The sequence below is a fragment of the Camelus ferus genome, chromosome 11, assembly GCF_009834535.1.
Source record: "Camelus ferus isolate YT-003-E chromosome 11, BCGSAC_Cfer_1.0, whole genome shotgun sequence".
NCBI classification, from domain to species: Eukaryota; Metazoa; Chordata; class Mammalia; order Artiodactyla; family Camelidae; genus Camelus; species Camelus ferus.
In genome coordinates this window covers 48,646,064-48,671,258 of record NC_045706.1, presented here as the reverse complement: position 1 = coordinate 48,671,258, position 25,195 = coordinate 48,646,064, and the positions used below count along the sequence as shown (strand labels likewise).

The 25,195-nt window shown below is 36.4% G+C and overlaps 2 protein-coding genes across 5 annotated transcripts in view; one reads left to right on the top strand and one right to left on the bottom strand.

Moving 5' to 3' along the window:
• Window positions 1-6,487, top strand: part of HERC4 (HECT and RLD domain containing E3 ubiquitin protein ligase 4) — a 130,023-nt gene extending 123,536 nt beyond the window's left edge. Inside the window, exons 25-27 of one of the 2 annotated variants that reach the window (XR_004323983.1) lie at window positions 145-279; window positions 5,703-5,772; window positions 6,355-6,487. Coding sequence is in view for 1 of the 2 variants with exons in the window: in XM_032491506.1 (XP_032347397.1) it covers window positions 145-161 (17 nt within the window). In the remaining variant the exon portion in view is untranslated. Of the gene's footprint in view, window positions 1-144; window positions 3,288-5,702; window positions 5,773-6,354 lie in introns of those variants that run through there. The other variant, XM_032491506.1, reaches the window with a different exon arrangement.
• SIRT1 (sirtuin 1) lies at window positions 2,123-24,769 on the bottom strand. 3 transcript variants are annotated; one of them, XM_032491509.1, is made up of 9 exons: window positions 24,280-24,769; window positions 22,768-22,884; window positions 21,199-21,440; window positions 19,754-19,906; window positions 10,360-10,507; window positions 9,596-9,675; window positions 8,433-8,619; window positions 6,259-6,816; window positions 2,123-4,225 (listed from the first exon to the last, which is right to left on the bottom strand). In XM_032491509.1, the coding sequence occupies exons 1-9, from the start codon at window positions 24,686-24,688 to the stop codon at window positions 3,879-3,881; spliced, it is 2,241 nt and encodes a 746-aa protein (XP_032347400.1). In that variant the 5' UTR covers window positions 24,689-24,769; the 3' UTR covers window positions 2,123-3,878. The 3 variants fall into 3 exon arrangements, with proteins under 3 accessions (XP_032347400.1, XP_032347401.1, XP_014411785.1); XM_032491510.1 differs by lacking the exons at window positions 21,199-21,440; window positions 22,768-22,884; window positions 24,280-24,769 and adding an exon at window positions 11,044-11,168 and having other exon boundaries at window positions 19,754-19,892; XM_014556299.2 differs by lacking the exons at window positions 19,754-19,906; window positions 21,199-21,440; window positions 22,768-22,884; window positions 24,280-24,769 and adding an exon at window positions 11,044-14,550.
• Window positions 24,770-25,195: the final 426 nt, after the last annotated feature.

The window sequence follows — 25,195 nt, the reverse complement described above, 5'->3', positions numbered from 1 at the left end:
TTAGATAGAAGACCTAATAATTTTTCACAAAGTATCATTTTTCCCAATGAAAATTCTTCCTTGTTTGTTTCCCTGCACATCCATTCCCTGAGGATAGTGATTGTTCACATCAAAAACAGGTAGATGCTTTTTTTTTTTTTTTAGTAACCTGTATGCTATGAAGCTCATCTGTGAAATAGCAGCCACTTTGGATTAATTCACATGGAGTTCGTTGAATAAGTATTTTAACAAGGGCTGACACCTTATCTGGGAACACAACAGTACAAGGCATAATTGTGGGTAAGTCTGATATTCTTTTCCTCCCTCTGTTGCTGCAGACATACAGTAGAATTAACAGCAGGGAGATTCATGGTAGGAAATTAAAATAATACCACTGAAGATTTTTGAAATTTCCATTTGCTTTTTAAGAAGTAACAAAAATATCGAGCTTTATAGTTGGCAGATACTGAGTTCACTAAATTATAAGGACCATGATTATTGAGTTGACTAACTTTTTAGAGTATTTGGCCTCCAGATAGGCCTAATATGTAAGAGCAACCTGTTTTTAGCCTCCCTGTCTTAAGTCAGTAGTAATTTTAACCAATAGCCATTGTTCAGACTGATTGAAAAGATAGTAGAACCAAGACATGTCTTTAAATTGGCATGAAATAAAACCAGAATGGAGTTTTTAAAACTGCATTCTAAGAGCCCCAGCCTTACATAGGGGCCCACTATCCATTAGGATTAATTTTTACTGACAGATTTTTTTTGCCTGCCTTACTGATTTTTACTGCATTTAAGTCTTTTGATTCAAAAAAGTCTTTTGATTTTGTAATATGCACATAGGGCAGTGTTCCCTGGGAAAACATGGTGAGTTCTCAGAAAGCAGGGGCAAATTACCCTATTCTCAACTTCTTCCCAATCTCCAACCTCTTCTGAAGCCTCTAAAACTCCTGATGGTAGTTTTGTCCTTTCTGAGTAATTCACTCTTTCAGTAGCTTCCCATTCTTAAACTGGTAGTATTTCTAGAGATAAATTGGTTAGTCCCTGTTCCGTTAGTCCAGCCCCTGGGAATGATGCGTTAAGTGCAGAAGGGAACTCCCCCTATTCTTTTCCCTTCTCAATTAACAGACTTTATCACCTGGGGCTACTTTTTAACACTATGCACAAGCCCCACTTTAGGCCAATTAAATGTTACCTCTTAGAGGCGATGCACAGGTTACTTGTACTTTCAGAAACTTCCCAAGTGACCATTTCTCCATATTTCTGCTAGCATCCTAGCTTTAATTTAAGGCCAACTTTGTTCGTGTTTTAAGGAGGGGTAGAAGTTTTCATGTACATATACATACTTCTAGATTACAAGTGTAGGAGTGGAGACCTGTTTCAGCAGGTGGGTATATATCACCTTATGTATCACTAAGGGAGATGCTAATTAAACCATGTGCCATTAATTGCATCAGTGGAATATACTATATAGTGCATTAACCAAAGGGAATAAAAATAGCACTGACTAGGTGACTTTAATTAAATCAGGTCTTGCCAAGTATTTGACTACTTAAAATGACTACACACCCTCCTTTTTAGGATATGAACTACCTGACTTCTTTCCCATTTTGTGCATATAAGCAGTATCACTTCCTTATTTGTAATTGACTTCAAAAGTTTGTTGGGGAGGAAGGCAAGAGACCTGAGAGCAGGGCCTTTTTTTTGAATAGCAGGTTTATAGGAGGTTATACCAAATGTCGTTTTTTTGTCCTCTCCTATTTAGCTTCAAAGTCTAAAGTTCACTAAAGTTCACTACAGTTGTGCCATTCTCTGCTGTCCCTCTACCCCCAAATCCTTTGTCTAATCTTTCCTTTCATATGGCAGAGTAGAATGAGGGAGAAAGGCAGGCAAGGCCTAAGGCCTCTGGCGTAGACTGATTGAAATACTAGTTTTGAATGTGTGGTGATGCACTGATTGCTACAACCAGCACTCTTCAGTGTTCAAGTACCGTTGTGCTGAGACTTACAAATTGAATAAGAAATGTTGTATTAGAAGAGAGCATCTAAGCCCTAAAGGCTGTACAAATTCTGCAGATTTTTAAAATTTTATACCTTAAACAATGTAAGTTAACAGGAAAAAAGTCAAATGACAATTTTAATAGACTTTAAAACAGTGTACAAGTATAAAACACTGGTTTTGTATTTCAAAAGTTGGAGGAAGATATCCAGTCATTAAACAGTCTACAAAACATATGCCAGTAGATTACATAAAAGACTATGTACAATATAAAAAGAGCTGAGAACAGTCTTCACTGTAAAAATAATTTAAAACAAAATTTTCAATTTAAAATATCATCTATAGCACAAACACACATCATGCAAATGGAAAACTAAATATACTGCATTCTTTAGTGTAGCCAAATAAATTCAGACTGAGACATCGTTTAGGTAGGGAAATGGCCATTCAGTAGAACTTTTTCTCTGGCAGTAATGGTCCTAGCTGGGTATTTTATACACTTAAAGAACAGCTATATTTCAAACTTTTTTTTAAGTTGTAATAAATACTAAAGCAACATAGGAATACTTTATCTGGAAGTACTGTTGGGGAAAGGTCTGGGAAATAAATGCTCAATGTGCAATTTTATATAAAGTAGGAACTTTTTTGAAAGGCTAGAAGCTTCTGCAGCTGAGAGAGCTGTCTCTAGTTTTAAGGCAGGCTAAGCTTTTAAATAAAGACACGTCATAGGAACTAGTTTCATTAACTATCCTGCTATTACAAGTTACATCACGTTCATTTCCGTAATACTAGGCTAGTAGTTTGGTGTTTATTATACCAAATCCTCCCAACAGGAGACATGTACTTACTTTACTGGCGGAGTTATAATTAACATCTTACTACTTTGGAACTGTAATCAGGGACCTGTTGCTCTCATTAATGGAGGAGGGGTGCAACAGTCCAAAATACTACACTCCCCTTAGTTGAAGTATCATTATTATTGATTCATAAAGGCTTTGCAAATTCACATCTTGGCAGTTTAATACTTGTGGGAAAGAATCAATGCAAGTTCTACCACAGTGACAGGTATTTAAACAACAATGGCAAATATTCTCAAAACTAAGGGGACCCAGGCAGGCACTATTGTCTCTAAAGCAATTGAAGTATTTCCAAAGCATTTATTTGTTTTTTAGGTTAGTTTTATGAGCCAATATAGACATTACTACATGTCCACAGGAAGTACAAAAGCCATCTTCATTTGAACAATATTCCTAAAACTGTTAGCACCAAGTCTCACTTTAAAAAGCAAAGACAACCGAGTGCTCTCCCACATATTGTTGACTTCCTTCTAATCACATTGCATGTCATGAGATTTTTAAAAAGTTAGCTGCCACAAGTTTTGGAAAATGCCAGTGTTTAAAAATAGATAATTGTGCTAATAAAGAATCAAAAGTTTAGCAGAACAGAGATTTGAGGATTTCAAACCATTCAATGTTAGAAAGAAAAGTGTGTAAATACCATTCTTTGGTCTAGATAAGCTGTTCCCTTTACATTAATTTAACATTCCAATGGCTTTTTGAAAACTTTAAAATGTTGAAACTCACTAGGCAAAAACAGAATTATACATACAGATGTATCATACAAATGAACCTTTAAAAGAAAATCTTGTCCAACAGCTAATTAAAGATACTTAGTACCTTTCTTAAATTAAAAAATAAAAAGAGTTAGTGTTTGTATAAGCACAGAAATAAGGAAGTTAAAAATTACCCCACAGGGAAAAAAAAAGTCTGTTTTACCAGTCTATAAATATTACACCTTTCTGGTTTCATTGCTCTAGAGTTCACAAGTAAACATTCATTTTAACATGCTAAAGTTCCTAATGCTGGTGGAACAATTCCTGTACCTGGACAATTATTACATTATGATTTGTTTGATGGATAGTTAATGCCTGCTGCTTCCTGTTTCATGGATATAGTAGCTTCATTGGATATAGCTTCATTAACTGCCTCTTGATCACCTCCATCAGCTCCAAATCCAGTTCCTCCAGCTCTCTCATTACCATCAGCATCATCTTCCAAACCATTGTAAAATTCTTCAATCTCACTTTCATCCTCCATGGGTTCTTCTAAACTTGGACTCTGGCATGTTCCACTATCACTGTTACTGCCACAAGAACTAGAGGATAAGACGTCATCTTCAGAGTCTGAATATACCTCAGCGCCATGGAAAATGTAACGGTTTGGTGGTAAAAACAGATATTGATTACCTAAAATACAGTAATAAAAATAGGTTATTTCCAGGTTTCTAAGACTAACTTGGCCTGACCAGGCTGTCTGGAATAAGCTTAGGTTCTAGTTCTTTTACCTAAGTATCATTAGTAGAGGCTATTACAGAGTTTCTCAAAGGCAAGCTATAGACTACCTCATTCCTGGCTGCGGATCTTAGTTCTGCCACTCACCATCTCTGTAAATTTTGAGTTCTCTCTGCGACTAAACTTCCTCAGCTGGAAAATGAAGTAATTTTCACAACCCTATGAGGTAAGTATGAATAAATGTAGAGAGTCACGTTCAATGAAGTTTAGTTAACGAACTCCTTGAACAGATCTGATGAGATGAAATTAAGTATCCAGCCCACCACACAGAAGGGCCTACCACACACCCTCTGAATTGGAATCTTGCTTTTATGAGTCTTATACACATTTCATTTAAGTGTGAGAAGCAATGATATTGACCTTTCCCAACATCTGTATCCTGTACCTGTCTGTTTTTGCCCTCTTGGCAACCATCAAGACATTTAAAATTTACTTCCTATTATTATATGCTCCAACTTTCTCCTTTTCAGACTTGACCTCACAACAAAAATAATAGCAATAACAGCTAAAAATGTTAAGTTTTACACTCTATATCAGTTATCTTTTTAAATGCTCACAATGCTATGGGAGAGGTAGATGTGAATTAACTCAGTCTAATTCCAAAGCCTGTATCTTTAAAGGCCTAAATTGGTAGAGTAAAACCAAGGCGTAATACCAAAGACACTGCTCTAGGTCTAATCTTTCTTTCCTGGGGCAGAGTTTTATATATTTGACTCATCTGTCACAAAGATAGCCAATGAATATCCCCAGTAGGTACTCTTGCGTATGATAGAAACTTCCTTTACCGGATACAGTCAACAGTAATTTTTCTGTTTCTGACTCTTGCCACATTTGCAAATATTCTATGCAAGTATTTTTCTAGTTTCCCCCACAAAAGACATCTCCTACTTATCTATAGTTCAAGACCCAAGTCAGAACTTAGGTTTTTAGAAAACCTTCTATAACCCAGTCCCCTGTAAGTAGCATCTACCTTTTAAAATATCACCAACTTCTTCATTCACCTATTTTTGTAATTATACACAAACATCAGTAGCTTGATCAAGGTCTCCAGAACTTGCTACACTGCCTACTATGGAAAAGGCCCAAACATTTATTCAGCTGAACTGAAATTTATTTACAGCAAATGATTAGAATACTTAATAATTTGTCCCAAATTTCTCAGTTTTTCACCACATATGGTAAATGGAATGGGACTTAATATTTTAAGCTGTACACTATTGCTGCATCTAAGTTAATGAACCCACATTACTGCTTTAATTAAATTAGGATTTTTCACCATAGATACTACTTGGACATAAGGGTTTCAAAAAGTAGGAAGTGATTTCACCTATGTTAATACTAACTGGTAAAGACTTTCCATGTGTCAAAACAGGGCAGTTGCTATTTCTGATACTCCGGAGGAGTCAGATGTTTTTTGGATCTGAGACAACACAACATAATGGGTAAGAGAACCTGGAATCCAACCTGGTTCATCCACACCCTAAGTTGTTACCTTGCATAGGGTACTTATCCTCTTTCTATGCTCCTCAGTTTCCCACCTGTACCAGATAAGTAATAGATTCTACCTCATGAGATTAAAATCAAAATAAAATGCCACTGACCCAAATCTCAATTGGTTCTACCACTTAAAGCTCTCACCAGACAATGACAGAACATTCAGTATTTCCTAATTTAATGCTTACCTTCTCCCCTTCCCTAAAGAAACACAAGGTGCAAAGCATACTTTAACACACCATTTCTTCCCCATATTACAAAAGATACCCATTTATCTTCCTCTAGCTTAAATTTTCAACTCCAGTTTCTCTAAACACAATTGTTACATTTAGCTGCATAAAATTACCGTAAATAACCTGCCAAAATTCCTCATTTCTTGAAAATATTTTGTTACCATAATTATACCTTCAAAATGGTTCAACAGCCTTTCTTACCATCAAGCCGTTTACTAATCTGCTCCTTTACAAGTCTAGCTGGCCAGCATTTTCTCACTGTTTCAGCAACTGAAGTTCTCTCATTTTTCTCCCCAGTACTGGAGACAACATTCTTCAAATCCGGATTCTCCATCTGTTCATTAACACTTTCAATGCTCCTAGAAGTCTGTACTTCCTGTAATTTTTCTTCTACACCGTCTTTCGATTCAGACACACCTGGGTCATCAACATTGTTTGTTGCTTGGTTTAAAAGAGTGACAATCACTGAAGAATCTGGTGGTGGAGTTCTTTCTGGTGAACTAGAGTCTTCTGAAATATTGAGAGGTGTGGGTGGCAACTCTGACAAATGAGCCAACTCTTTTTGTGGTCGTGGAGGTTTTTCAGTAATTTCTGAAAGCTTTACAGGGTTGCAGCAAAGTTTGGCATATTCACCACCTAACCTATGACACAATTCATTAATAATGACATCACAGTCTCCAAGAAGCTCTACATCAAAATGCAGGTGAGGCAAAGGTTCCCTATTAATTAATATCTGAGGCACTTCATGGGGTATGGAACCTAAAAGTAGAGTGAAAAAGTAAGTTAGAGAAAGGAAGGGAGGCACCCTAATAAAGGCACAACAAATACACTACATAAAAATCTAACATGCTCCCGATATGAAAAAAAACCTGCCACTAATACATAACCAAGCTATTACATATCATCAAGCTATCAAGTAAACAGATGAACAGTTAAACATCTTTCAGAATTTCAGTTTCTGCTCCTGTCACCTATTTGCTTGCCTCTGAGTAATCATCTTTTCCATTCTGTACCTCAATTCCTTGTGTGTATAATGGGGATAATAACTACTTTTCCACAAGCTCGCAGGGAGGATTCAGTGAGTTAATACAAAGAGTTCTTGGCACAAAGGAGGTGATAGTTATTCTGAATGGCTCCCAATATAAAATGTAAAACTTCATACAAGTCTACTTTCCACTATCATACACCAGTGTCTTACTTGTTTTAAAAAAAGAACCTTTGCCTATCACTATTATACTACCCCACAGAAAACTTAACACTTCTCTGCCTTTAAAGAGGAAAAAAAAAACTCAAAAAATAAAAAAGCTTATACATTAAATTTTCAAATTCTGTTTAAAAACTGTCCTATATTCTACTTTGATAAAATTTCACAGCTATTTAGGGAAGATCGAATTAAACTGCTAAAACCACTACATGTCAGGTAGGAAACATGCTGAATTGGAGACATAACTCCTTGTTTCTTCCAGTGGTTGACCCTGGCTGCCTATTTGCTGGTGTAGGAGTCTAATTTAATTCTCTAGTTAAGGGTTTGATATTCTCTGCTTTCTTTCTTCCCTCACTTTTTAGGGCACAACTAATCTACTGAAATCAGTCTCTCTATCTTCCTTTCCCTGTTTGCTCACTGAGGGAGGGAAAAGAAGTACAGGAGCACGGGTTAAAGAAATATTCCTGAGAGCATCAGGGATTCAAATTGAGCATTTTTATATGCACAAACACCCTTATGGGTAGAGCTGATCTACATACAATGATTATGACAAGGCATTGTTATTTTTACAAAAACAAACCAAACGTTGTGAACTCTGAAATTCTATCTTACATGAGTACATTACACACCTATCAAGCTATACATTTGAATTTACTGGACCAAAAATCAATTAAATTTGAAAGATCAAATTAAGATTAAAAACACAGATTTTTTTATTTTACTGTTTCCTAACTGTATATAACTTAGTTGATGTTAACTTCTGCCACATTAAAAACACATTCCATTGAAAAGTTTAGGTTGAACTGTTTCCCATTGTCTTAAGTTTTATATACAGTATAATTTTATATTTACTTCTGTTTTGAAAGTAGTATCACCCACCTAAACCCCAATGAAATGTGAGATAAACCAATCTTCGTGAACAAGAATGTCACCTAAAGAAAAATAGTTTGGCTCTTCACCACTCTTTAACAAGATTTTTTTTTTTTTTTTAATGGAGGTACTGGGGATTAAACCCAGGACCTCAAGCATGCTAAGCCCATATTCTACCACTGAGCTATTTCCCTTTCCCCCTTTAACAAGAAACAGCAAGATCACTGGGGTCTACTCTACAGACCCACAACCCATGGCAATATATACAGAAATGGTTCTCTAAAAGCCATCACCAACTTACTTGGAATTAGTGCTACTGGTCTTACTTTCAGGGAAGACCCAATAACAATGAGAAGATCAACTTCATCTTTGTCATACTTCATGGCTCTGTGAAACTGTTCTGGTAAATTTTCACCGAAAAAGACAATCTCTGGTTTCATGATAGCAAGTGGCTCATCAGCTGGGCACCTAGGACATCGAGGAACCACCTGCATGTTCCAGATTTTGGATGAGGTGGGAAAGAGAAGGCCCAAGTTAGAAACAGTCAACATTTCCACACTTCCCAAGAATGCATTTCAAAATTATCAAAGAAAATAGAAAAGCTGCGGATAAACAGCAGGGAAAACTGGGTAAAACCTAAACAACATCAACTATCAATGACCCATTAATTTGTTAACATAAAGTGAAATACAATTTTGCTATTATCTGTACTGCTATTATATCTGTATAGACCTACATCTGATATTCAATAGTTTGTTATATATTAAAAGGAAAAACCAGCGTATGTATATACGTACGTACACACACAACTAATCCTTTAAAAAATAAGTTTGTAAAATACAGTGATGCCATCCTTCTCTAATAATTATACATGATTAACTAGATGTGTGACTAACCACAAGGAATTTATTTCTGGATGTTGTTTATTCTCTGCCATATTTTCCTGTAAATTTTTTTCACAGCGTACAATACTTTGTACAAAATACTTCATGCAGGAATTTTTTTAAATTTTAAGGGAGGAGGGTATAGCTCAAGTGGTAGAGCTGGATTCAATCCCCAATACCTCCTCTAAAATTAAATGATTAAACCTAATTAATAATAAATCTTCAAAAACCGTAATATAAATTTTTTTAAATTTTAAATCACAACTCATTTAAGATTCTGAATCTGACAGGCACTAAAAGGGAGAGTAAGGAGAAAAACTAAACTAAATAAAACCCCAACTTATGATCTGGGTTTTTATTTTAGGCTTATATATGAAGTAACCAATTTAATCATTTGAGAGAGAGCATGGATCAATGTTTTCAATTTAAGGTATTGAAAGGTTTTTGTGTATTTCACTGGAATTCCCAATGGTAACTAATACTGACTTCCTGAATGTTTCTGTACTACATACTTTCAGGGGAAAAAAAAAAGATTGAGGCAAAAGAAACAGAGACATGCACAATTCCTAAAATAAATTACCTGATTAAAAATATCTCCCCGTACAGCTTCACAGTCAACTTTGTATTTACAAATTAGGCAAGATGCTGTTGCAAAGGAACCTAAAAACAACCAATATATATGCTTTTATTAAAGGAATTTTCCATTTCTTAAACATACCACGAAGGTTATAATATAAATTTGACACCAAAAAGTTAGAGAATTTAAAAATTCTAAGGCCTTCACAAGAGAGACATTGATATATTGATGCTTCCTAAAGCTACTCTTTTTAATAAACCAACTCCTCCAGGACTAGAACTGCAGATTTTGAAGGTTACTGTTATATTACCTTAGCTTAAGAGCTGTGTTTTAAAGACAGTTTAGATACATAAGAAAATGGTTGTGTATTCATACTTGTTTTAGATCAAGTCTTCAAATTTCTGAATCCTGTACATCTGAACTACCCAGTAGTTTCTTTTGGTTTCCTAAAGATGCCATTTTTTTTCATCCATAGCTACTTTTGTAATCCAAAGAGATTATTTAAAAGAATGTAATGTTATGCAACTGCTGCTACATCTTTTGAAATACAAAAGCACGTTACGTTTGATGTTTTGTACAGTTAACTGTCAAGGCCAGTACTTTCTGATTTCCTTTTTTTGGGCTCTACTCATCAACAATTAATCATAAAATATGATTAAATAATAAGGCTTAATCTCCATTCCTGGATGGCAGCCTACTTTCTAATTCTATTTTTTTCTACAAAACTAGTAAATAAATAATAGAAAGCAATTCTGAAGTTTACTGACCATGACACTGAATTATCCTTTGGATTCCTGCAACCTGTTCCAGTGTATCAATGTTCTGAGTATAGTTGCGAAGAAGTTTTCCTTCCTTATCTGACAAGGCTATGAATTTGTGACAGAGAGATGGTTGGAACTGTCCAGGATATATTTCCTAGATAATGCAAAAAGCAGAAAAAAGATAAAAAGAAATAAGGGTAACAGATGTCATACATTTAGGTTTAACCAAAACAAACAGACAAAAAAAAATACCAGTGATAATTCCCTGTGTGTAAGTTATTTAAAAAACAATATATGAGCATCTCAAAGCATCTAGATGGATGCAACACACACCTACCAAAGGACTGTTGCTGTAATATGTATAAAACTCAGCAATTAGTGAACTTGGCCCCTTGAAAAGGATAAAGTCGACCCATAAACATCTCTTAAAAATGTTAATAGATATTTTAGTAAAAGTCAGAAGAAATACACACCTTAATATATATCTAAGTTTTGTTGGCTGCAAATTCAGATTTTTTTTTTAAAGGAAAAAAGGGGGAAAGTTTAAACTGAAAGATATCAAAGGTATGGTGACTTCTTTTTTAAAACTAAAAAAAGGCACTGTCAACATAATATTAAAATTTTTTGATTCATCATTCATTATAAATATCAACCTGTTGGAAGTTTAAAGCTAAAGTTTTAATTCCTTACCAAAATTGTTTTCCTTCCACTGCACAGGCACATACTGGTATAGTATAGAGTTGCTCATGAATGCTGAGTTGCTGGATTTTGTGTGTGTGTTTTTCCCCCCAAATAATGCTTCAATGCTGTTTCTTCTTTAAAAACAAAGAATTCAGATATACACATGGCAAAAAGATCAGAGAAAAAGTATCAATTTTGGTCCTCTCAACTTTTGACAGTGTTTTTTCTTCTATTAAATTTCATTTAGTAAGTGACTCTGGCAAAGGAAGTTTCTTCTCTACTTTTTTCTTTGAAGTAGCAGTTCTGACGACTTCCTCACCATTCATTACAGCCTCAGCCTCTAACCTATTACAGTGCTAGCAAAAAACTCGACACAACCATATGTCCATCACTAGGGGACTGGTTGTAGAAATGGTACATCCATAATAGTGGAGTATGCAGCCATTAAAATGAATGCAGGAGGACTAGATACACTGACCTGAAAGATAGCCCACGACAACGTGAAAAAAAGTTGGTCAGCAGTGTGTACAGTTTTGGTTTTTTATTGTTATTAAGCAAAAATGGAAACTATAATGCAAAGTATATAGATAGGTTCATTTAAACATCAACTCAGGAAGGATACAAATAAGCTATAAAACAGGCAAGGGAACTGTCCCTTCTGATGTCATACAGAAAAAGTTTAATAGATTCTACACAACTTTTAACTTTTAATCTACTTAATATTTCAAGTTTAAAAAAACTATCTACAGGGATATCCTTTAAGTGAAAAATAAGCAGATCTCTTAACTATCACATACATGCCCATATGCTGCTGAAAATGTTATACAAAACCCAAAATTCTGCCTCCCATTCAAATTTTTATCATGAATTTCATAAACAACACTGCGATTTAATAAAGTGCATATAGAAAGAAGTAACAAGTGAAGAGTTTATCAAAGCTGATGTTTATAGAAAACTGAAAGCCACATTATGTTCTGGACTATTGGGTTGTGCTCTAGTAACCAATGCTTTCCCCCCCAGGATGCTTTGTTCTATTACATTTACATTTAGAGGATTAAACACCATAATACCTTATTAAACCTCCCTCTGGAAATAGCTGTCAGAGTATTTTAACAAATATTAGAGTATGTTGGGCAACAGGATCTAAGGAAAATGCTAATAGCATGCCAGAAGCACCACAAATGACTGACTACCTCCAGAGCAACACTGGGCAGCATGAGTATTAAGACTCCACCCTTCTGGAATGAACTTTTTTGTGCTTTATCATCTCCCACCCTTTTTCAAAGGGGAAAGTAAGAAGCACAAAGACCTGTAGGAACACTAGATTCAACTCTACACTCCAGCTTCCCTTCGCGTCTTACCCATTAACAGTTCAGGATGAGAGGGAGGGTATAACTCAGTGGTAGAGTGTGTGGTCAGCATGCACGAAGTTCTGGGTTCAATCCCCAGTACCTCCATATAAATAAGTAAATAAAACCTAATTATACGCTCCTCCAAAAATTTTATTTTGTTTAATTCAGGATAATTTAGCCCTTAAATTTACAAATCAATTCCTATAGTTGGGAATAATTTATAAAGGATTTTTTTTTATTTTACAAGCCAACACTTTATGTGTTAGAACCTAAGTGAATCGAAACTTATGTTTTCTGTTAAATATGCAGTGGACCATGTCTGAATCATTAAATTTGAGTACTATGTTCAAATTAAGGGATATAATCTTAAATAATGGGGGGAAAAAAACTGTACTCAGGAAGGACTGTTACATAGAAACTAGTCCTAAATCAGACTCTTTTAACAAGAGAAGTTTACTAAAAACTAATAGCTGAGATACAACTTTCAGATAAAATATGGAGGCATTCTTCCATGTTGGAACTGTGACATGCTAATTACTGTTCTAAGCAAGACAGGCCATCCCAAATCTGAATTTCCTTAAGCCCTATTAAGGAACCAATCATGTGGGCTGGACCACTGTTATTGCCATAGGGATCCTTTTAGAACAGAGTGGAAGCAGAGCCCAGACCAAAGGCTCAAAATGCTATTAAAATTAATAACAAGTTGCTTTCACACAGCTGTGTCCAGAAACATGCAAACAATCCAGTAACTGGCCATAGGCAACCAATGTGGCCAAAACTAAAGCTCAGATCTACCTGCCATAATTAGTTTTCATGTAGAAATAATGGGCTTTCTCCAGAGACACTCTGCTTGCTTTCTTAAAATTCCAGCAAAAGGTAGGCATGTTAATTGCAGCCCCTTGAAACTAAAAAGACTCATCACAAGTCTGATGCTACTATTTGTTAAGTAATAAGGAGAGTTGTTAAACTAGAACCTAGTGAGGAGAGAAACAGCTCAACTGGTAGAACACATGCTTAGCATGTATGAGGTCCTGGGTGAAAGAAAGAAAAGAAAAAGGAAATAAAAGACAAAAGGAAAGGAAAGAAAAAGGAAACTAGAACCTAAATTCTCCATGTTAAGTCCAACTGATTGATCTTGGTAAGGAAAATCCTGATAATCCCTGGTCCTGTTACATTCATTCCACAAAACCACAGACTGTTCAATCTTACCTAACCAATATTTACAAATTAAAGTTAGTCACCTGACAAATTAACTACTTTTTTCCCCCTTAAAAGTCTGGTTTCCTGAGGAACTCAAGGTTCAGCAAACTTTACCCATACCGGGGCACCAGATAGTAAATATTTAAGATTTTGGGCTGAGGCTCTAGTCTGCAGCCCCTATACTAACCTAACACAAGAAAATTTCAATTAGTCAAGCTATTCATTACCACTTAATGCACCAGGCGTAACAGAAGCACTTTATAATAACGCTGTAGACTGGGCTGAGGACTGAGTTTTTACATTTTCAAAGAACTGTAAAGGAAAAGAACAGTTTGACAGAGCTCCCATGTTGTCCACAAAGCAGGTTACATTTACTACCTGGCCATTTACAGAAAAGGTCTGCTGACCCTCCTGTAAACATATAAATCCCATTTTGCCAATGAAAAAATGAAAGTACATTAAGTCACTTGCCAGTAGTCATATGAGCCAGTAAGTAGCATAGCTATCACTCAAACCCAGTTGTGATGCCAAAGTGCAGCTCTTAACCACTATGTAATACTAATACTGCCTTTTCGATTTTTAATCCCTCAACCGCATGTTTCCTATTTTTCTTTCAGGCTAAGTACCATTTCTATAAGGTTTTGCAAATCAGTCTAGTAAGACTAATCTAGCCTACTAAGTATTTCATTTTGCACATCTTCATGGGATTACTGGAGGCTGGAATTCCAATCACCCTCTTAACATAAAAACATTTGACAATATGTAAAGTTCCCACAAATCACTGAGAAAGAAAAGCATCTCAATGGAAAAAAATGAGAAGAAGAATCAGATGATTCAAAGATATACATATGGCCAGTAGTACAAAGCAGTCATCTACACTAATAAACAAAATAGAACACACTAATATGAGAAGATGCAGGGGGGAGGGTATAGCTCAAGTGGTAGAGTGCATGCTTAGCATGCACGAGGTCCTGGGTTCAATCCCCAGTGCCTCTTCTAAAATTAATTAAAAAATAAACTTAATTACCTCCCTCCTCCGCCAAAAAAATTTTTTTAATTAAAAAAGATGCTGATTTTTTATTGTAACGATAGTTTTAATTGCTTTAAAAATAACTAAATATCCACTAACAAGAGACTGATTAACACTGTAGTACAACTACAAAAAAAAAAAACAAAACTGTGCAGCCTTTTCTTTAAAATGAGGCATATCTAAGTGCCATTATGAAACTATTTCCAACAATATTAAGTGGGAAAAAAAGCAACGGAGACAAAAGGGTGTTGGTAATTCTGTAGGTAATCATTTTTAAAATATTATTAGTTTATACTGTATTGCACAGGGAACTATATTCAATATCTTGTAGTAACTTATGGTGAAAGAATATGAAAACAAATACAGGTATTATGTTCCTATATGACTGAAGTATTGTGCTGTACACCAGAAATTGACACATTGTAAACTGACTATACTTCAATAAAAATATATTTTAAAAAAAGTATTATGAGAAACTTACAATACCTCTTGCCCTACACACACAAACAAACGGGTTTACTCATTTTTCCTAGGACACATTTTACCATGGTAACCTTTGAGAAAGATAAGAGGTAGGGAAGCCTGAAGGGAGAGACCAAATGACATCTGTATGTTAATTTTTTTAAACCATATACATAACACATACACTAACACATACACACACAATTTCTGAAAAATACTTTAATGCTAATAGTGTATTATGGAGACTTTTTTTGTGGGCGAGAGGGCAGGGGCATGCTAAATCAGCTTTCTTACACACTTCTGATGGGAGTATATTTAATTCTACCTTTCCAGGTAGCAGTAAGGTAAAACAAATCAGGACCCTGAGCAGCAAGCAACATTGCTTTTTGGAAAGATTTTAAGAAAATCAGAAACATACCAGAAAGAACAATCATAGCAGTATTATTGGTAATAACAGAAAGCAGGAAACATCCAAAATGAACAATGGCAGGAGTAATTACAGTAGGCCATTATAAAGTATTCAAGTATCTGACAGAAAGTTTATCAAATTAAAATACTGTAAATTATAAAGCAGTAGGTAAAAGAGCCCATATTTATAAAGAAAATATACATCCAGCTATAATACTGTATTTATACACTTGGTTTTAACATACTGTATTCAGGTACATGGGTCTCTTTTTGGCGGGGAGCATGGGGGTAGGTTATGTTATATTTTTTGATGTAATGAAGTAATGAGCTGGTTTTTAGATTTCTTAACTTTATAACTATATAATCTGATATGTTTGCCAATTATCAATAAAGTATTTATGGAATGAATATATTTTTGGAATTAAGTTCTTAAGAACTCAGTTCATATTTCTCCCTTTTTCTTGAATTTTAATTTTAGGGAGAAGAATATTCACTATAGTCAATATGGGATAGCAACTACACTCTTTGAACACAGTCCTTTAAAAAAAATCATTTTATAATCCTCAGTTTCACCTTCAATGACTTGTACTAAAACGACTCATTTTTATCATCATCAATGAATTATTTTAGACTCCTGAGAACCATGACCACAACTCATTATCAATTTAAGCCCGCATTATGCAAGAGGATAATGGTTCAGAACAGGAAAGTATGTTGGCTTTAATTGTTCTTGTGTAGAAGAATTCAAAGTGGTACCACAGGTAGGCACACTGTTTTAATACAGTGGGGCTCAAACAGGGAGCAATTCTGCAGGGGACATTTGGCAACATCGGGAGACATTTTTGATTGTCAAGACTAGGGGTGAGGGGGCTAAAGGCATTTAGTGGGAGGCCACTGGTTGCTGCTAAATATCCTACAATGCACAGAAGAGCTACTCACAGCAAAGAATTATCCATCCCCAAAATGTCAACAGTTGAGAAACTGCTCTAATGAACCAGTAACTCTTTCACATACTTCTCCATTACTTAGAGTTTCTAGTCTAAGTGAAATCGAAGTTTCTTCTCAATAATTATAGTCATCTGTAGAAACTTTCTTTCCAATATGCCTAAATTCACAATATTCCCTGTTTTCACGGCTTTGTAGTAAATTCATTTTCTCTCATAACTAGCAAAATAACCACTTTCATAACTTTCTCCCTAGTACAGCACCTGATAGAAAATTTGAGCTGAGTATTTTACTCATGTATTATTTTAAGAATCTAGTAAAACTTATCAACACTTACCATACCCTCCCCCATCCAACATTTTTGGATACTATCTTTCATTCTTTGTCCTTACTTGTCCTTCACCATTTTCGTAGGTATTCATTTTTTGACCCAAAATAACTCAGTCCTTCTTACCTATTACTATTAATTTTAAGCGCTACTTCAGCAACTAGAAACACTCTTTTAGGCAGTTCCTAATGTGAGAATTGAAGTATAATATCCTATTTGAGTGGCAGTTTCAAAGATTATTTAGCTCTTACCAGAACTTAAATGAAAACTCAGAAAGCAATCAAGCAAAATTAAATTTACATAAAGACAGTAAAATGCTGCACTTTATAAATGATTGAATTGAATTACTTTTTCACTTTATTAACTAATAAAAACATGCAAATTCTTAAAACTTTCATAGAAAATTAAACATGCTGTCCCTCCAAACTCTTCTCCCAGGTAGTATAAAATTTGTACACAGTAGCTAATACTGTAACACATTATCATTGAGCCATTTTTACTGAGATACTTTATTTTCTCTTATGCGCTGTCTAGATTCTATTATATGCATTTATAATTTGTCTTTGTCAGAGTAATTAATTGCTTCTACAGATTCTTACATGTCAAAATTAGTTTAAGCTAAAAATGAATACCCATTAGACAACTAAGGTTACAATCTTTCTCACCTTGCTATTTCTATTCTCTGTTACCCCATTTTTCCAAGTGTCAGGCTACAACTTTTACCAGGCAATTTAGTACATACTTAAGTGATAGGGAAAAAAGCTGACAATCTAGTCTGGGCAACATGGTTTATGTTTCCTCTCAGAACACAGAATTTACAGCAAAAATCCAGTAGCGTTATGTTAGTGCACTACTGAATCAAACTCACAGAATGAGATACAAAATCAAAGTAATTCCTAGTCGCTTAATGGTCTCCTTAAAGTGTTCATTTCTGCCCCCTAGAGCCAGTGTTCTAGGTCCAGTTCAAGAAAACTAAGTGCTGTTTTACTGGTCTTCAAAGTTATGCAATAGTAGCACCACTGACATCGGTATGTTAAAAACAGCAAATCATCAAATATTCGTATTCTTGTAATGAAGAGAAGCAAAAAAGAACTAACTTTATGTTATTTATTCAATTCAGTGTGAGCCAGCTGTTTCTTCTAAAGGCTACATAGTGATGACCATCAAAGTTCAAAATTTTTATAAGTTTCAAGTTGATTATTAGAAAGATTAAAATTTCTTAGTAGCCTGAAATTTCTGTAATTTAGTTTTCAGTTTTAGCAAGCAAATCATATCCAAGAAATTTTAATATAATTTCCCCATCTTACTCTAAATTCCTACTTATAAGCACATTTACATGAAACAAAATTACTTCTTTAATTATTCAATCAAGCTAAATTAATGCCATGTATTCTGAATTAGCAGAGTTTTTCTTAAGTTAATTAAAATTCACGTCCATTTAACTTTTAGACTCATTAAAAAATAAGCACTGATACAAAAGACCCTTTCAAATGTACTGAACTTAAGCAATAATTCTGCAATTTCTTTCCATAAAACTAATGATAAAAGTTTTCTAATGTAAAATTTCTTGGGTATGGTATAATGTTAGCCCTCTGTATTTGCAGGTCCCAAATCCTCAGGTTCAACCAACTGTGGATCAAAAATATTCAGGGGGAAGAAAAATTCCAAAAAGTTCTAAAAGCCAAAATTTGAATTTGCTGTGCCAGCAACTATTTACATCATACAGGCATACCTCAGAGACATTGTGGGTTTAGTTCCAGGCCATAGCAATACATAAGTTACATGCAAATACTATGCCATTTTCAAAGGAACTTGAGCATCCTCAGATTTTGGTACCTGAGGGGCCCTGGAACCAATCCCCCCACCTCAGAAACCAAGGGATGACCAAAATATCGAAATTGATACTCCAGAACAGAGCTGCCTAATAAAAACATAATGTGAGTCATGTATGTAATTTAAAATTTTCTAGAAACCACATTAAAAACATGAATTTTCATAATTTACAACCCAATACCGAAGTTAGTTTCAGGTGTACAATAAGGTGATTCAATTATACATATATATTCTTTTTCATATTTTTTCCATTATAAGTTACTATAAGATACTGAATATAGTTCCCTCTATTATACAGTAGGTCCTTGTTGTTTATCTATTTTATATATAGTAGTGTGTATCTGTTAATCCCAAACTCCTAATTTATGCCTCTCCCTCACCCCTTTCCCCTTTAGTAACCACAGTTTGTTTTCTGTGTCTGTGAGTGTATTTCTAGTTTGTAAATAAGTTCATTTGTATCATTTTCTTTTTGGATGCCACATATAAATGATAGCATATATTTGTCTTTGTCTGATTTACTGAAGTATTATTTCCACATGTAATATTTATTAATACACAATAAGTTCTATGGTATATTTTGTATGTTTTCCATACTAGGTTTCCCAAACCTGGTGCATCTTCCACACTTCCATAGTAATAGGTCAGTCCCCTTAAGCACTCAATAGCCCCAGGGGCTAGCGGCTTCTGAACGGAACAGAGCAGCTCCAGAGACTCCAGAGCAGATCAACCTCTACTGAAATGCAACCTAAGAATCTTCTCCACCTCTAATCACAAATTGTACGTTCATGTCCTCATGTGTTAAAACCTGGCTATTATAAAACATACCAAAGCATATGTTATTCTCCTTTTCTGATAAAAAATTTTCAAAATCAGAACAGTGGTGTTAACTCTTATATGAACTACTAACCTCTAAAAAAAACTTAAGACAATGTTAAGGCCAAATCCTTAATGACCTAAAATCCTAAAATGAAAAGCAAATGATAGTCCCTTCTTGGAAGAAGGGAATTCTGAAATGACTATATTTCAGTGATTTTACTCTACTACAGTACTAGGACCCACTCTACAAGACAATGAATGGTAAGTTTAAAAAGCCTGAATGTGAACAAAAGTTAATTTTTCATGAGAGAAGGCCAAAGGAACAACCATAGGAATTCATAGTACCTTTGCAAACTTGAAGAATGGTCTTGGATCCTTTCTGAAATATTCAATATCAAACATTGCTTGAGGATCTGGAAGGTCTGGAAAGTCTACTGCAAGGCGAGCATAAATACCATCTCTTGACCTGAAGTCAGGTATTCCACAAGAAACAGAAACCTGAAATATGCATGGCATAATTTGTACCATTAAATCATCTACCTCTACCTTTGTAACTACTAGCCCCCTTATCACACAATTAGGGAAGAGCTGAAAATATTTTTAGTTTGAAACTTCTTTAGAGGAATGGAAATAATGCCCTACTCTAATTTCTAGTTAGAAATAAAACACTCAGAAAACCAGTACAATTAAATCCACCACATACTCCATTCACAATGGGGTAAAGAATTTTAAGTCAGGCTAACTGTAAACCTTTATAAGCATTTAACAAATGAAAGCAACTACAACTTGACTGAGAATGAAATAAACCATTCAAATTATTATAACTAGAAAGCAGGCACAAATTCCTATTACAGTCAAGTTATTCCCAAAGAAATCTCTCACCTGGTCACAGTTCTAATACTTAAAGAATACTCAATTTCTTTATTTTCCTTAAAGAACTATGTTTTACAGTATTTCAATTTTTAATTTTTAAGAATAGATTCACACACTATGCTTCTTCTACAAATAAACCTTGGCATTTCAAATAGCGATTTCAGAAGTTATGTTTCACAATTTTAACAGAGTTACTCCACTTTGGCCTAAGAGAAAAGCAAACTTGTCTAAATCACATCTGGGAGGAAAGTGTAACTATTCTTCACAATCATTTAAGACTCTTAACTCAAAAGGTCTGAAAGCAGGAATAAATTTTACTCCCACAGTTGTTCTGGTCACTACTATGTAACATATATTCTGTATTCCACACCCAATATAAAATAGCCTTAGGCAGCTAGTTAACTGAGACCCTACAGAGAGGCAGATGAAAAATGTCAAGCCACCACAATCACATCACCTTAATTTAAAATGGAGGAGAGGTAGGAATCTGTTAACTTTTGAACAGTAAGTTCTTTACTTGCTAATTCCTATTAGATTCCTGGTCCTCCCATGAAGATCAAACGAAAAACCAATTTTGCCATCAGATCCTGACACACTTTAATGCAAGCAGAAGTCCCTGCATCTCCTTTAGGAGTTGTGGTATAATGTAGGGAAAAATCCTGCCTTAACTCCACCTACCTATTGTGCTAATAAACAGAAGCACATCTTTTTTAATGTTACAGAGGTTTCTAAAAAACTGAACCTAAATTTAGCAACTACTACTGCACTCACTTTTTAGCAGTTTCCAAACACAAATGCCCATTATCACGTAAAAATAAATTCTACTACACCAGAAAAATGTTTACAAATTGGACAAGCCCTAAGAAAAAACGTACACCACCTCCCCCTTTCACTAGTGTGTTATGTATCTTACATACCCCAGCTCCAGTTAGAACTATTATTTTTTTGCACTCTTGCAGTAATTTCACAGCATCTTCAATTGTATTAATGTCTTTTCTTTTTTTCCTTTTTGGTGGTTCTGAAAGGATATTAATAACAATCTGCCACAGTGTCATATCATCTAATTCAGGTGGAGGAATTGTTTCTGGTAGTAAATCTTTAAGAATTGTTCGAGGATCTGTGCCAATCATGAGATGTTGCTGAACAAAAGTATATGGACCTATATTAAGAGGGAAAAGAGATCAAATAAACTTCCAAGTAATTCAAAGTCTCAATTATTTTCAGTTGAAGTTATGAATTGGCAATCTTTAAGGCTTTTTTGCAGAGTAAGAAAACGCACTATAAAGGTGTTTAATTCACAGTATCTTCAGAGCTAATGCTATAAACCAGTTGAGCCTGCCGCTAGACCATAATACCAAGTATGTATATTTTAAGAGTCAAACTAACTACTAGAATTAAATTTCTATGGTTAAAACTTAGAAAAATACAACATAATTGATGACAAGCATTATGTACAAAAAGTTTCTACAAATCAATATAGGAAAGATCTCACCAGTCCCCAAAGCCCATACTATTTATCATTAAAGACATAAAGAAAAAAGAAATCTATACATAACTACCTTTAAAAATTTTTCCAGTAATAACTTTCAACTTAATCTTAACCAAGCTCCCAAAATGATACCTACAGTGCTGATGTTCTGAGCTTTAACAATTCTTTACCTTGAAATTTCTTAGCTCAGTTCCTAGCTTGAGAAAACCAAAAATACAGTAAATATAATAGACACTGAAAAGGAACTAATCATCACTATGTTTAAAGAGTCAAGGCATTTTTGGAAGAATTAGCACATTAAAAAAAAGATCATCTTGAAATGGTCATATTATTACTTTGGTATAAAAATCTGACAGTGTTCTCTACGTTAAAATACTTTCCCATTTCATCCAAATACTTCATAAATATTTACTGAAGACAAACTATGTGCCAGGCACTACTAGGCACTGACAACAGTAAGAAATCCCTGCTCTCACGGGACTTGTATTCTAGTACAGGAAACAGGCAATAAAAATTATATACAGCTTTGTATTTACTCTTTCATTCATGGTTTATTCATTCACCTTTTATTTATTTTGTTACGTTCTAAGTACTACATTGGATAATGGAAATATAGTAGTAAATAAGAAAAAAGTTACATATAGATATTGTCAATGAGTGGTAGGTATTAAGAAGAAAAAATAAGGGATATGAAGTGAGGAAGCAAGATACTCTAACTGGAGAAAAAGACCATTCCACAGAGGATACAAGTGTTAAGAACCGCAAGTGTGAGAAGGACCTGGTTGTTTGGAAAATAACAGACAGTCCACCTTCCATGGGCCCAAGCTGTTTAAGGACAAACAGTAGACTTTCCCTAGGAACAAGCTGACAGTAAATCTCAGCAAACACCCAAGAACCTCATCATCAGGCTATAACGGGACACCGAATTACATTTTTAGTTGCCATAAAAAGAAAATATGGAAAAAGACATTTACTCTGTTAAGCTGTGAAATCATACCTATCCGTGGTCTTGGAGTCCAGTCACTGGAACTTGCATGTGAGGCTCTATCATCCTCATCACTTTCACAGGAATGAAAGCCATTGGTGATGATCTCATCACCAAACAGAAGGTTATCTGCAAAAGAAACCAAAAGTTAACTCAAGACTGCTTAAGTAATCTGCATCTAAAATGTATGACCATCTATAATGATTATGATGCAACAATTTTCAATGAATAAAGCACTTAACATACTGCCTGTATAAAGAATGCCTACTGGATCTGCTTGCACCGTTCACAAGAGCAGTGTATCTTCAACTTTAGGATTTTGCCCAGAATCTTAAGTTTCAGTACATCAAATTCTAGAAAGAAATTAAGTCTACTTGTAATAAAAACACAAAAAGTAGTAACCTAGTTACAATGAACTTATCGATCACAAATGACAATTCATAAAACTTATCAAAAATTTACCCCAAAAAGTCGTGTAAATATAACTATGACAACTCGCACTTCTCTTACGTAATATTAAACATACAAAGATACCTTTGCATTATTCGTTTCTCCTATTAAACTGTTTCCTAAAGTGAGGGGTTATTTTCTTAATCCAGTCCCTAATGCACACGTTGTAACCTTTATAAAGGGTCAAATGGTCCACTGATTGGATTTACAGATAAAAGACTCACATATATCCAGAACAAACTCCTCAAATAGAAAATAATGAAACACTCAAGATGATATGACACACATAACTATCACATCTGCTTTAATATGCAAGAATAATGTCAATTCGTGTTTCAGGGCTACATGTGCACACACAAAAAGATATCTCATCTAAAAACCATTATAAGAATGTGACTGGAAGACAAACACTATTCACGATAAGAACTCAAAAACTAACTCTCCTATGCTCATTATTAACTGCACCACAGAAAAGTAATGTCTTTAGAAACAGCTATGCTCTTCAAATCTTGCAGGTTATGACTTTAGAAAAAGCTTTAAAAAAAAAACAGCTTTAAAATTTGAAACAAGTTGAAAAATAAAGGCTCTACCAAAAAAGTTACAAATTGCACACGTGTCAGTTTGCAAAGACAACTGCAAAAGGTGCAAAGGACAGTGAAAAGTTGCAGTTTTAAGTGCGCGGGGTGGGCGGGAGGTGGGGTTGGAGGGCGGAGAAGCAAAAGACGTTTGACAAAAGCAATATGCTAAAAGAGTAGGAGGGGAGAGAAACTTATTTTAAAACCAACTGCGAGGCTCGCCAGCCGGCGGCTGCGCAGAGAGCGAGGCCGCCGGGGCGGGCCGCAAACTGAGGGAAGGAGGGAGGGGAGGGAGCGAGTCCACGGGCCGCTCCCGCAGTCAGGCCGGCAGCCGCCGAGGCGCGCCGCTGAGCAGGGCCCCAGTGGGGAGGAGAACGCCGCAGAACGAGCCCCCCAGCCCCGAGCGCCCAACCCGCCCGAGCCTCCCCTTCCCCACACCAGAAGAGGCCCCCGGGAGGCGGAGGGGATGCGCAGTCCCGGCCGCCCGCGCCCTGCGCACCTCGGTACCCAATAGCCGCCGCCGCCGCCGCCTCTTCCTCCTCCTCGCCCTCGTTGTCGTCGTCGTAGAAGTCGTCGGCCGGCGGCGCCTCCCGGGATAGGCCCTGTAAGCCCGGCCCATTGTCTCCTTCTCCGGCTGCCGCCGCCGCCTGGGCCTCCCGCTCCCCGCCCGCCGCCGTCTCCCGCCACAGCGCCACCGCCGTCGCCGTGCAGCCGCCGGCCGCCGCTGGCAGCTCACGCTCAGGGGCCGCCCCACCGGGCTCGCCCAGGCTCCGCCCGAAGCCAGAGCCGTCTCTCCGCGGCCTCTTGCGAAGCGGCTCCCCGGCGGGCGGCGACGGGGACTCCCTCTCGGCCGCCACCGCCGAGGGGGAGCCGCCGGGCTGAAGGGCGAGCGCCGCTTCGTCCGCCATCTTTCAACTGCCTCTCTGGCCCTCCTCCCTCGCCTCCTCTGCTCCCGCTCGACTCGCGGCACTGGCGCCCCCGCGGCTCCGGCTGCGGGAGATTTAAACCCCGTCACGTGACCCGCCCCTCGTCGCCCCCGCCCTCCCGCCGTTCCCGCCACCCACGCGGGCCAGACCACAACACGGCAGGTCACGTGGCAGGCAGAGGCGGCGTGGGCTGGGAGGAAACGCGGCCCGGGCTGCTGCGCCCCACCCTTCGGGCAGGCGCGTCTTCGCTGAACTTCTCTTTCAAACTGTCCTAAAATCAAAGCCGCCGGGATGGCTCAAGTTGTGGTTCGCCCTGCTAGTTTCCACTTCTCCCCGAAGTGCACACCTTGCCTGCCTCACATAGTTTTTTCTGGACTTACGCTAACAGTGAAAACTTAATTCCAGAAAGGCAATAAGGAATGAAGCTGGCCAAGTAGCCTCCTGAAATACGCTGGGTAATGAGCCTGTTTTGTTAACGGGTATGAGTAG

Excerpts from the sequence above, each read along its gene's own strand:
- SIRT1 (XM_032491509.1), bottom strand. The coding sequence starts at position 24,688 with ATGGCGGACGAAGCGGCGCTCGCCCTTCAGCCCGGCGGCTCCCCCTCG. Across the intron at positions 10,508-19,753 it reads CATTCTTCAAGTTTGCAAAG|GAAATATATCCTGGACAGTT; the intron begins GTACTATGAATT and ends TGCATTATCTAG. Across the intron at positions 8,620-9,595 it reads GGGGAGATATTTTTAATCAG|GTGGTTCCTCGATGTCCTAG; the intron begins GTAATTTATTTT and ends TGGAACATGCAG.